This window comes from Grampus griseus, assembly GCF_964374135.1.
Source record: "Grampus griseus genome assembly, chromosome: 13".
NCBI classification, from domain to species: domain Eukaryota; kingdom Metazoa; phylum Chordata; class Mammalia; order Artiodactyla; family Delphinidae; genus Grampus; species Grampus griseus.
This window is the reverse complement of record NC_139007.1, coordinates 21,797,362-21,810,447: the sequence shown is the minus strand read 5'-3', so window position 1 is coordinate 21,810,447 and position 13,086 is coordinate 21,797,362. Positions and strand designations below refer to the sequence as shown.

General features: G+C 42.5%; 1 protein-coding gene across 1 annotated transcript in view; it reads left to right on the top strand.

Annotated features, from left to right (window-relative positions):
- The first annotated feature begins 4,047 nt into the window (after positions 1-4,047).
- Positions 4,048-13,086, top strand: part of RNGTT (RNA guanylyltransferase and 5'-phosphatase) — a 221,891-nt gene continuing 212,852 nt past the window's right edge. Inside the window, exon 1 of the mRNA XM_082669277.1 lies at positions 4,048-4,278. Coding sequence (XP_082525403.1) covers positions 4,215-4,278 — 64 coding nt within the window. The 5' untranslated portion in view covers positions 4,048-4,214. The remainder of the gene's footprint in view (positions 4,279-13,086) is intronic.

Here is a 13,086-nt window from a genome sequence, read left to right as displayed (position 1 = left end):
CTTGGAGCCTCTCTGGAGAGCAGGTTTGAAAGTGTGTCACTGAAGAATTTAAACCGTTCAAGTGGGATCAGTATTGTTGGTAGAAAGGAAGAAAATAGGGTGATTTTGAGTTTGCTCAAGATATCTCATTTCCTGTAGCTTCTAGTGTTACTGAACCAAACTTGGGTCCTGTTTGCCCATGTGCAGGAAAGCCAATCTACTGACACTGGGTTGTGATGAAGGAAAGTGTGGCATTTATTGTAAGGCACCACACAAGGAGTCTGGGGCAGCTAATGCTCAAAAAGCCCAAACTCCAGACTTCCCTGGTGGTCCAGTGGTTAAGACCCTATGCTTCCACCACAGGGTGCACGGGTTCGATCCCTGGTCGGGGAACTAAGATCCCACATGCTGTGCAATGCAGCCAAAAAATAAATTAATTAATTTAAAAAAATTTAAAAAAAGAGCTGATTAGTAAAAAAAAAAAAAAAAAAAAAAAAATGTTGTTTAAAAAAAAAAAAGCCCAAACTCCTTGATGGGTTTCAAGGAGGCACTTTTAAAGGCCAGGTGAGGGAGAGGAGTTGCAGGGTGTGTGATCAGCTTGCGTGCACAATTATCCGAATGGCTGATGGTGAGGTAACGGGGTGGTGTCACAGGGGTTAACATTATCAGTCCTCAGACTCCAGCAGGTCTGGGGGGCTACATGCTCATGGTCCTCTGGTAGTTAACTTCTTTCATTTAGTGGGGGTTTTATTTTATTTTATTTTTTTGTCCATGCTGCTTGCGGGATCTTAGTTCCCTGACCAGGGATCGAACCCATGCCCCCTGCAGTAGAAGCACAGAGCCCTAAGCACTGGACTGCCAGGGAGTTCCCTTGATGAGGTTTTAGCATCTGTAAAACAACTCAGGAAATGTGCATCAGATATTGTTATTAGGTACTTCAGAAAGCAGCTACAGCAGAGGACATGGGGGGAGGGGTCTGTCCAAGGAAGGCCCTATAGAGTCCTGCTTTGTTCCACTAGCAGTATACAAAAACAGGGAGGGGCGTAGAAGGTGATTTTTAAGGCCTCTATCTCAGTCTCTGACTTTCCAGAAAAACTTCCTTCAGAAAAAGGAAGACGTAGAGCAGCCACATTCCTGGGATTCAAAACAGCTTGTGTGTCTGCAAGCCTGGACTGTGCCTCTGAAAGTAAGAGTGGGTGTTATGGGTTGAATTGTACCAAAAGATATGTTTAACTTCTAACCTTGTACTTGTGACTTTATTTGGAAGTAGGGTCTTGCAGATGGAATCTTGATGAGTTTATACTGGATTAGGGCGAGCCCTAATCCAATATGACCGGTTTCATATGAAGAGGGGAAATTTGGACAGAGGCACACATAGAGAGGAGAACGTTCACTCCACAAATGTAGCAAAGAAATAAACCAGTTTTATTATTGAATATGCACTGAACCAGACTCTAATGCAAATCACAGGCAATCCTCTAATGAGATTGCAAGGTGAGAACACTCACCCTTGCAAACAGCCAAGTATATATGATCCATTCCATACATGTTCTCGAGATAAATAATAACTAGTCCCCATGTAAGAGGACTTCGGCAGCACCGTTTATTATACAGTCTTTCATAGTTCATCCTAAATTTACTTGGTAACTGGCTTGGCTGCCTGTGTTAGCTAACTGCCATTATCTGAAAGGAAAACAAAACTTTTCAATCTCTGTGACTTTCAGCTTGGAATGAGGTGTTTTAGGTTAAATTCCCATGGTGACAGGGAGACAGGGGGCGCTATCTTCCTTCATGTTTAAAAAGAGGTGGCTCCCTAGGCCAGAAAAGTTCCTGGGTTGTAAAACAGGCAAGAGGCTCGTTTAGCTGTTCAAAAGATTTATATACATATCAGGGTGATGAGGAAGGATTTACAAATACAAGCTTTCTCAAGGAAATACCCTGGGAAAAGGAAAGTCTCTTTCCTTTTTGTCAAGAGGGAAAATCCAGTCTTCTTTACACTTACACACACCTTTCCTTATGGGCAAAATAAATGTTCTATGGAAGAATTCACCTGTGAAGAGTCAATACAGAGGAGGCCAAGACATCTTTATGAGAATGTGTTGGTGGTTCCAGGAGGCCAGGGAGGAGACATGTTGGTTCCTCTGGGGGCATCTATTTCTCTTCTTGAAGGATAGCAGAGATGTGGGAGTAGGAGTGATACTGGCAGAAGTACCCATCAGGCAAAGGATTCCTGGTAGGGAGAAATGGGAGAAATTGCCCTCTCACTTGGATGCCACTGTCCTACTCTGCCCTTTATGGTGGGCAGAAGGGAACCACAGAGTCCTCTGGGTCTGCTGGCACTAAGGATAAAGAGGGCATAACTGGGGACTTCCCTGGCGGTCCAGTGGTTAAGACTTCGCCTTCCAATGCAGGGGGGTGCGGGTTTGATCCCTGGTTGGGGAGCTAAGGTCCCACATGCCTTGTGGCCAAAAAACCAAAAACATAAAACAGAAGCAATATTGTAACAAATTCAATAAAGACTTTAAAAATGGTCCACATCAAAAAAAAATCTTTAAAAGAAAAAAGAGGGCATAACTGGATAGTGGTGTAAAAATTAAGCACACACTGCTGCCTTAACAACCAATAACAGCTGCTCATCGGTGGTATGAAGCCTCTGCGAAGCATTCCCTGTGCCTAGTACTGAGCTCCCTAGGTGGACACAGTGTGTGAGAAGGACAGTCTCCAAGGGGAGTCATCCCCAGAAGGGGAAAGTGAAATACTTTTCCAGGACCAGGCTCACCTTTTTCATCCTTGGAGATTTGGGGGATCAAACATTTCACCACTCTGGGTCTGGTACCAACTTCCCCCTGCCAGCAGAGAAGAGAATTGGGCATCATTTGGGCAGATTGCTGATTTGTAAGGCAACAGTCTTGTCAGCAGAGGAGTGATACTTTCACTAAAAGGTCTCAGCAGATATAATGGCAGGACAGACCAGGAGTGTGACCTAACTCAGGCTCTCTCAGAGGGAGAGCCATTGGGCCCTCTCTGTTTCAAGGGAGAATTCTGATCTTACTGAGAGGGTACAGGCATTCAGGGGCTGAGCTGTCCCGTAAGTTTAAAATGCATTCTCCCAAACCTCACACTCTTGCAGTTCAAACACATCACTGGTAGTTAAAGCCGAACTGCTACATTATAACAAATTTGCCAGCATCCAGCTTTATATTGAATACTTTAACTAAATTAGCCTGTTAACTACAGAAAGTCTTACTACAGTACATAGTTTAGAAAACACTCCCAATCGCCCCTGCTCAACTGGAAGGGAAAGACCGTTTGTTTGGTAAGGCAAGTAACACCGTCAGGTAGTGGTGCTCCACTGGGCAATTTCTGCCTTTGCAAATTACACACTTTAGTTGGTAATTTTGAGACTCCCAAATACGCTATAAAACTTTGCTCCAGAAGTGTACAAACAAAACTCATAAAAAATGTTTTGAGATTAATTTCATATGTTTCATGGATCCCCAGAAGTACTCCCACAAAGAGAAATTCCTCATTCCTGGTGCTCCAATCTCTCGCTCTTAGAATTTCTCTAAAGCTTGTTCCCCTAATCCACGTCAGGAAGAACTTTCCAAATTCCCAATCAAACGCAGATCCTGCCGGGACATCAAATTTGGCCGAAAAAGGGCTATCAGGTTCTTGAGCTACGACGGCGGTGGAATGGCCCCCTTCGTCAGTAAAACAGATGCCTTTATGGAATCTGCGGACCAGTCTACGTGTGGAAAGAGGATTTGTTTCCTTTCACTCTCTGGGGTTTCCATCGGCAGTCTATGGGAAATGAATACAAGTGCGACTTCTGGTTCCCAATACTACGGCAGCTGCGCATGTGCAAAGCCGCCCTGAGAGCGCTTTGGGTCTGGGCAGGGCGGGGCGGGGCGAGGGAAGACCCGCCCCTCCCATTCGCCTTGGCCTTAACTCCTTCCTATCCGTCCGCCAGCGTCTCTTTCTTCACCTCTGACCTCGGAAAGAAGGGGGTGGGGCTTTTGGGGCGGAAGTAGCGGTGCATTGTGGGCTCGCTTAGAGTTGAGCCTGAATGGAAGTGGCGCGACGGTGCTGACGTTACCGGGTCCGGGCTGTTGGGGTTCGGACACCGGCCGGGATTCGGGTACCTCGACCTCGGGAGCAGAGCGGAGCGCGAGGAGGAGGCGGCGGCGGCGGCGCTGCGAGTTGGTGGAGGGGACGGCTGTGCACGGCCCCAAGACATGGCTCACAACAAGATTCCCCCGCGGTGGCTAAACTGTCCGCGGCGCGGCCAGCCGGTGGCAGGTAACCGGGACGGGGGGTGTTCGAGTCCCCGCGCACTGGCGGGTCCGGGGGTGGGCTGAGTGGGGCGCAGCTTTTCGGTAGTGGTGTTTCAGGACCGAGACGTGCTCGGTCCGATGAAGCTTCGTGGATGAGTGTTTGGGAACCTGGACTGGAGGGAGTGGGGGCACTTCTCACTCTTCAGTAAGGCTAAATATTGCGAACGGGGAGGTAGATAGGAGCTCTGTGTGGCAGGAGCCGAGAACCCAAGAACCCAGTGGGTAATAATACTTTGAAGCTTAGTCAGGAGTTTGTAAACCTTTGAGGGTTCTCGGAAGGGGAAGGGACAAGTGTCGGTTTTGAGAGGAAGGCTAAAGGGAGGGGCAGTTTCCAGCGGTGAAATTCATTCACACTGAGAGTGGAGGTTTTTGTTTTGTTTTTTAAATGATTCTTAATTGAGGACTTTTTCATCTTTGAGTTTGACACAACAGACTTTAAGGTGTACAGTTTGAAAGTGTACAGTTTGATACATTTGGACCACAGGCGCACACACACACCCTGTGAAACACAATTAAGATAGTAAACACAATCATCACCACTCCAGGTTTCCTCCTGCCCTTTGTAATCCCTCCCTCCCTCAGGCAACCAGTGATTTGCTTTCTGTCACTATAGATTTAGTTTGCATTTTGTATAATTTTTAAAATAAATGGAAACACACTCTTTTTGGCGGGGGGAGGTCTCTGGCTTCTTTAACTCAGCATTATTTTTTGAGATTTTCACGCTGTGCTTGTACGTATCAATAGCCCATCTCTGTTTACTGCCGAGTAGTATTCCACTGTTATGGATACACCAGTTTAAATTGGTTTGTCCGTTCACTTGTTGATGGTCCTTTGGGTTGTTTCCAGTTTTTGGCTGTTGCATACTAACTTGCTATGAATATTCATGTGCAGTTCTTTGTAGGACATATGCTTTCATTTCCCCTGTGTAAATCTCTAGGAGAGGAATGCATCACATGGTAGGTGTAAGTTTAACCTTTTAAAAAACTGCCAGACTCTTTTCCAAGTCATAACATTTTGCATTCCCGCCATCAATTATGAGAATTCTGTTTGCTCCACATCCTCTCTAACACTTGATTTGATCAGTCTTTTTAATTTTACCCATTCTAATAGGTGCTTAGTACTATCTTACTGTGGTTTGATGTTGAGCATCTTTTCATGTGCTTCCTGGCAATTCACATATCTTCTTTTGCAAAGTGTCCAAATCTTTTGCTGATTTTTAAAATTTGGTTGTTTATTTTATTTTTGAGTTGTTAGTGTTCTTTATGTATTGTAAATACAAATCCTTTGTTGAATATATGCTTTTAAAAGTTTTTTCTCCCATCTGTGGTTTGCCTTTTCATTCTCTTAAAAGTTTCTTTTGAAGAGTTAAAGTTTTAAATTTTAACTAACTCCAACTTAATGCTTTTTCTAGAAGGTGTTTTGAAACAAAATTAAAGGATTTTGTAGTGAGCTATGCATACTTACTAATTATGTACACAGCAATAATATGTCTGCCTAGTTAATTAATTATTTTAAATTTTATTTATTTATTTATTTATTTTTGGCTGCGTTGGGTCTTCGTTGCTGCACGCGGGCTTTCTCTAGTTGTGGCCAGTGGGAATTATTCTTCTTGCAGTATGCGGGCTTCTCATTGTGGTGGCCTCTCCTGTGGCAGAGCACAGGCTCCAGGTGTGCGGGCTTTAGCAGTTGTGGCACACGGTCCCAGCAGTTGCAGCTCCAGGACTCCAGAGCACAGGCTCAGTAGTTGTGGTGAACGGGCCTAGTTGCTCTGCGGCATGTGGGATCCTCCCGGACCAGGGCTCGAACCCGTGTCCCCTGCATTGGCAGGCGGATTCTTAACTACTGCACCACAAGGGAAGTCCCAGCCTAGTTATTTTAAGTTGTTGGAAGAGAAGATTCTCTAGTCATTTTTTAATTCAGGTTTTCTGGTTCTTCTAGTTTGTCAGCTTTTCTTCACATTTTATATAAAATTCTCAGTTAATAAAGCCATATAAATGATGGATAAAAGATAATCTAAAAAAAAAAGATAATCTGAGCAAGCCTTGGGGTGAGGAAATCGTTTTCCTTAACAAAAATGAATAATTTTTTTTACGTTCTAACCACTTTTATATGATTTTCACTTGTGCTTGATAGTCATTGTACTGTCTTCAGATGAATTGATTACAATTCATCTCACTCTTCAGACATTTTGACGTTTTTTTCCCTTGGCATCTCTAACTTACTGTTGAATCCTTTCTTTTTACATGTGGCCTTTTCTATGGAGTTATGAAGAAACCTCTAAACTTAGATGTCTAGCTTCTTTTTTAACCTGGAGCATGTTTCCTGGATCCTTTCATTAGTTACCTGCTGCACTGATTTGTGAGAAAAACAAAATCATAAAGAAGGTCTTGTCCCAGTGAATATTTTTTATTTGGAATTAGGAAAACAGTTTTAAAATCAGAATTTTAATATAATCTGCAGATGGCAATGACAAATATCAGAATACTGACTTTTTCCTAGATGAATGGGGCAAATGTGGTACTGACTGGGGGCGGACAGCAGCAGATAAGGTGCTAAGCTCCAGGCAGCTTAATACTTCTGTAAGAAATAGAGTTGTGTGCTTTTTTTTTCTCCCTCTCCTGGAGATGAAGGGTCAGGAATAAAAAGTTTTTCCTTTTTTGTTGTATTACAGTATTTTGACCCCCAAAACATAGACTCTTAATTACTGTGATCAGTGAGTCACTAAGCTCACCTAATCTGAGCAGTTGCGGGCCCTGAACAGAACCCCAGGCCTCCTGACAACCAAACTGAATCTTTACTGGTAATCAATTCTTTGGCTTGGCTTTGTGATCCTTACTAGAAAGTAAGGTGAATACAACATAAAATTCTTGATAAGTCTTTCTGAATTTCCCTTAAAATTTGATCTCTCTAACATTTCTGTCCTAGAAGTGTTCATGACACATTGTGTATTTTAGATAATGTAGGGTTGGCAGTGTTTTATAGTGGTAGAATAAGAAATGCTAGCTATATTCTTGCAAGCGTTAGAGAAAAATAAGGAATCATTCACATTCCCAGTTTCTACCTGCTATTTCCTTCCTCTTTTTTGTTCTGATTAGAAAAGTAATTTATGCTTATTGTATAATTTCTTTGATATTTTGCATATTTAGGAAAATGTGTTATGACTGCTTAAATTTTCTCATTGTAAACATTAGGAGGAATCTTATTAGTACTAGAAGTTCATAATTTTTCTGAATCAGAAAGAAGATGGTGCTAATTATAAATAGTAATTTGTCCCACGCTGAAGTCACCTTCTCTAATTAAACCAGACTTCTAGTGAGAGAGTGAGTACCTGGAGATAGGGCCAAGCTTTATTTCTGAAGAATTCTTTTTTCCTGCTTCTGAGTGATAGATTTCAGGTGAACACTTTGAAGAAAACAAACTTCTGATTATTCAACATAAAATTGTTTTGTATGTACTATGTATAAAGAACCTCCTGGGAACTAACTGGGGGACTATAAATATGATTCAGTCTTATGATAATAGTGATGACTTTGAAGACATTTTACTTAGCAAATATTTGTATATACTTTGTGCTGGTTTTTGGGACTTGGGAGATGATTAAGATATAGTCCCCCACCTTAAAGAGCACACAATTCTGTGAGTAGCAAACCATCATTTTTAAACACAGTTCTGTTTTAACAAGGTTAATAATGAGTCTATTATAGAATATTATGGGATACTAGAGATAATAAACCTTTTTTTCTTTTCTTTTTATTATTATTATTATTTTTTTTTTCTCGGAGAGATAATAAACCTTGATGTTAGGGAAGAAGAAGGGGATCAGGAAGGCTTCCCAGAGGGAGGTATATATGAATTAACATGAATAAATAGAAGTTTGCTAGATAGAGTGTGAGTGTTGCTTTTTTGTTTTGTTTTGTTTTGTTTTTTGCGGTACGTGGGCCTCTCACCATTGTGGCCTCTCCCGTTGCGGAGCACAGGCTCCGGATGCGCAGGCTCAGCGGCCATGGCTCATGGGCCCAGCCGCTCCGTGGTATGTGGGATCTTCCCGGACCAGGGCACGAACCCGTGTCCCCTGCATCGGCAGGCGGACTCTCAACCACTGCGCCACCAGGGAAGTCCTGTTTTTTTGAAGGTCTTCTGTTGGGATAGGATGATGATGGAGAGATTTCAGACTGAAAGTGAGGATATGGATGTGAGGGTGGAGAGTATGAGCCAGATCGTATAAGCTTACGGTGTGATAAGGGGTTTTAATATTTATATACTTTCACAGTGCACTGGCAAACCATTGTCATTTCTTAAGCATTGGGGTCAGATGGTTTGACTTCAGTTTAAAGAAGCTTACTTTGATTGCGCTGTGTTTAATGAAAGAGACAAGGGTGAAAGTGGGGAGGTTAGTTAGGAACTTGTCATGGTAGTTCAAGTGAAAGATAATGGTGACGGTTTAGAAGTAGAGTCGAAGAGTATTAGGCTGATTTGAGAGATATTAAAGAGGGAAAATAGACGGGACTTGGTGCTGGATTTAGAATGAGATAAAGAGAGTCAAAACTTAGTCCCAAGTTTCTGCTTATGCAGTGGGATGATTGGTACCATTAGGGCTTATTGAGGGGGAAAGCAGGTTGGAAGAAGTATTAAAATCCTGATTGCTTAAATGCTGGAGAGGGTGTGGAGAAAAGGGAACCCTCTTGCACTGTTGGTGGGAATGTAAATTGATACAGCCACTATGGAGAACAGTATGGATGTTCCTTAAAAAACTAAAAATAGAACTACCATATGACCCAGCAGTCCCACTACTGGGCATATACCCTGACAAAACCATAATTCAAAAAGAGACATGTTCCACAATGTTCATTGCAGCAGTCTTTACAATAGCCAGGACACGGAAGCAAGCTATGTGTCCATAAGCAGATGAATGGATAAAGAAGATGTGGCCCATATATACAATGGAATGTTACTCAGCCATAAAAAGAAACAAAATTGAGTTATTTGTAGTAAGGTGGATGGACCTAGAGTCTGTCATACAGAGGGAAGTAAGTCAGAAAGAGAAAAGCAAATACCATATGATAGCACATATATATGGAATCTAAAAAAAAAAAAAGGTTCTGATGAACTTAGGGGCAGGACAGGAATAAAGGCGCAGATGTGGAGAATGGACTTGAGGACACGGGGAGGGGGAAGGGCAAGCTGGGACGAAGTGACAGAGCAGCATTGACATATATACACTACCAAATGTAAAATAGATAGCTAGTGGGAAGCAGCTGCATAGCACAGGGAGATCAGCTTGGTGCTTTGTGACTACCTAGACCGGGGGGATCGGGAGGGTGGGAGGGAGCCACAAGAGGGAGGGGATATGGGGATATATGTATACTAGCTGAATCACTTTGTTATACAGCAGAAACTAACACACCATTGTAAAGCAATTATACTCCAATAAAGATGTTAAAAAAAAAAAAAGATCCTGATTGCTCAGGTAGATATGTTGAGTACACAGTTGGATATATGGTTTGGAATTCAAACAAGTTTGAGTTGGAGATGTACATTTAAGGATCATCGGCATAAAGACAATATTTAAAGACATGGTATTTGATTAGTCAGGGTAAGTAATGCTAGTGTCTCTGACAAACAACTCCCCAAACTCAAGGGTTCCAGTCAACATACTATGTTTATTTCTTGCTCATATCACAATGCATTGTGTTTCATGCAGCTTTCCTGGGCAACTTTTCTACAAGTGGTGACTCTCTGGGCTCTTCCCATCTTGTGATGCGGTCCTCTTAAACATATGACCTGCAGGGTTGCCATGGAAGGGGAAGAGCAGGAGTGGGTGCTCTTGGGGTGGTGTTATATCTCACTCCTGCCCATATCCCGTTGGTCAGAGTCCAGTCATATGACCCTCACCAAATTACAAGAGAAGCTGAGAAATGTAGTCTTCCTGCGTGCCACGAAAGAGGAAAATAAATGGAGTTTGATGAACAGATAACATTGTTTCTGCCATGGCAGTGGAAAAGACCTTTCAGGCAGAGAATGTAGAAAGAGTAGAAGACAAGGCCCAGGATGGAACCCCCCCTTACCAAAACCTGCCCTTTAGAAGTTGGGTAGGGACTTCCCTGGTGGTCCAGTGGCTAAGACTCCATGCTCCCAGTGCAGGGGCCCCGTGTTTGATCCCTGGTCAGGGAACTAGATCCCACATGCCGCAACTAAGAGTTCGCATGCCACAGCTAAAGATCCCGTGTGCCGCAACAAAGATCCTGTGTGCCACAACAAAGATCCTGTGTGCTGCAACTAAAAAAAAGAAAAAGAAAACAAAAGAAATTGGGTAGAGGGAACAAAGGAGTTGAGAAAGAATGACTAGAAATTGGGGGTGGTGTTAGGTGGGTGGTAGAAACTAAAGGAGTATGGTGATATGGAAGCCAAGAGAATTTTTCAAGAAGGAAGGAGTTGCCAGATGTATGAGATGCTGTGAGATGTTAAGATACTAGAAAAGTTGGTAGCAACATGGAAGGGAGGAAGAGTTGATTGATGGTCCTTGTGAGTGCAAAATGGAAAGAATCCAGAGCAGAAGGGAGGGGATTTGCCTTTAATGGGAGTAAGGACAGGGGATGAAAGAGTAAATGGACTCAGATACAGAAAGGTTTATAACTGCAAAGGTGAGGCAAGTTTCTACCTGATGGTGGAGAGACATTGTTGAATAGCAGTTATTTTCATGGACCCTACGTCCAGATCACCTGGGTTTGGATCACTGTTCTCTCATTTACTAGAAGTGTGACAATGGGCAAGTTACTTAATCTCTCTTGCCTCGGTTTCCTCATCTGTAAAATGGGGATAATAATGTTACATATGTTTATGTTAGGAGTAAATGAATAAATCTATGTAAAATGTTTTAAACATTGTTTGGTATGTGTTAGACATATAAAGTTGCTTCTTTCTACTTTTTCTTTTCAGTACGCTATAATACAAAGCCATCAGTTGAGAAGGGGGTAGGGGAGCTTGGTATATTTTATGAATGAGGAAAAGATGTGAAACATAGGATTGCCTTTGAGACTGATGATTATGATTTATATTGTCACCCTTCTGCTGTGCTCTGAGATTTTCTCTAGGAGCCTTGAGCTGTGTAGGTGGAGGCCCAAAGAAATCAGTCAGGTCGTTGGGTTTATCGAGGTCTGGCTTTTTCTCAGGAGAGTGTGACTGAGCAGCTGGGGAGGAGCACGGAGGTTAAGGGTATGTAGAGGAAAGAGAATCGGACCTCTGAGACGACAGTGAGAAGGAGAGAGGTCTAGTGGGATGAAACTTCTAATGTACCATTATTATTTATTATGTTCATTGTTTGTGGTTTATCTTTACCTAATAGAATATAGGCTTCATGAGGGCAGGGATTTTTATGTTTGTTTTTTCTTTTCACTTATATAGTCTGTGCACCTAGAACATAATAGGCACTCATTAAATATTTGTTAAATAAACTAAATGAAGCATAATAATCTAGGTGAGATGATGGTAGAAGTGGTGAGAAGTGGTGAGATCCTGGATATATTCTGAAGAGAGATCTGATAGGATTTGCTGATGGATTGGGTGTGGTGTGTGTAAGAAAGGGAGGGGTCAAGGATAACGCCAAAGGTTTTGGCCTGAGCTACTAAAAAAATGGTGTTACCATTTGCTGAGATGGGGAAGACCATGAGAGGAGTTTGAAGATTGAGAGTTCAGATTTGGATATCAAGTCTCAGATGTCTTTTAGACATCAAGTAGAGACTAAGTCAGGTAGGCAGTTTGATATTTGATTCTAGAGTCAAGGGAGAGGTTTGGCCTGGAGATACACTTTGTCCGTCATTAGCACACCTATGGCTTTTTTTTTTCTTTTTTTGTGGTACGCGGGCCTCTCACTGCTGTGGCCTGTCCCGTTGCGGAGCACAGGCTCCGGACACGCAGGCTCAGCGGCCATGGCTCACGGGCCCAGCCGCTTCGCGGCATGTGGGATCTTCCCGGACCGGGGCACGAACCCGTGTCCCCTGCATCGGCAGGTGGACTCTCAACCACTGCGCCATCAGGGAAGCCCTACACACCGATGGCTTTTAAAGCTGTGAGACTTGATGAGACACCAAGGTAGTGAATGTAGTTAGAAAGGAGGTGCAAGGACAGAGCCCTGGGACAAAACATAGAGGGGCCAGGGAGATAAAGAGGAGCCAGTAAAGCAGGCTGAGAAGGAGAGGCCAGAGAGAGGGGAGGAAAACAGGAGGATGTAGTATCCTGGAAGCCACGTGAAAAAAGCGATTCAAGAGCTCCCTCTTGAATTAAAAAATGATCAATTATTTGAGAACTGAGAGTTGACCATTGGACTTAGCAACATGGAGGTTACTGGTGATCTTGATAGGTTTTGTAGAAAATAAAAATAGAAAAAAATGATCTTTTTATGAATTTTGTTTAAAGCCTCTGGACAGATGTTAAGACTTCACTTAGATATTGTTTTAGGTAGATATTTATTCTTACTGATTTTATAATATAAATCAGCTAAAATAGGTGATTTTAAAAGATGACTTCCCCTGTGTTTATACGGTGATTCAGGAAAAAAAAAGGCCAAAAGTCAGTCAGTTTTGCTGAAATTAGAATCACTGATACATTTGGAGTGTGATTTTGGTCAGTATGCTCCTCAGCATGATCCTTCTCCTGAGATGTAGGATAAGCTTATAAGATGGAGAAAGTTCCAATTTCATATTAAAAGAGTATGATAGGAATTTCAAAGAATTGATTTAATTTACTTCATTATCAGTTTTCTAGTTTTTTTAAGGCA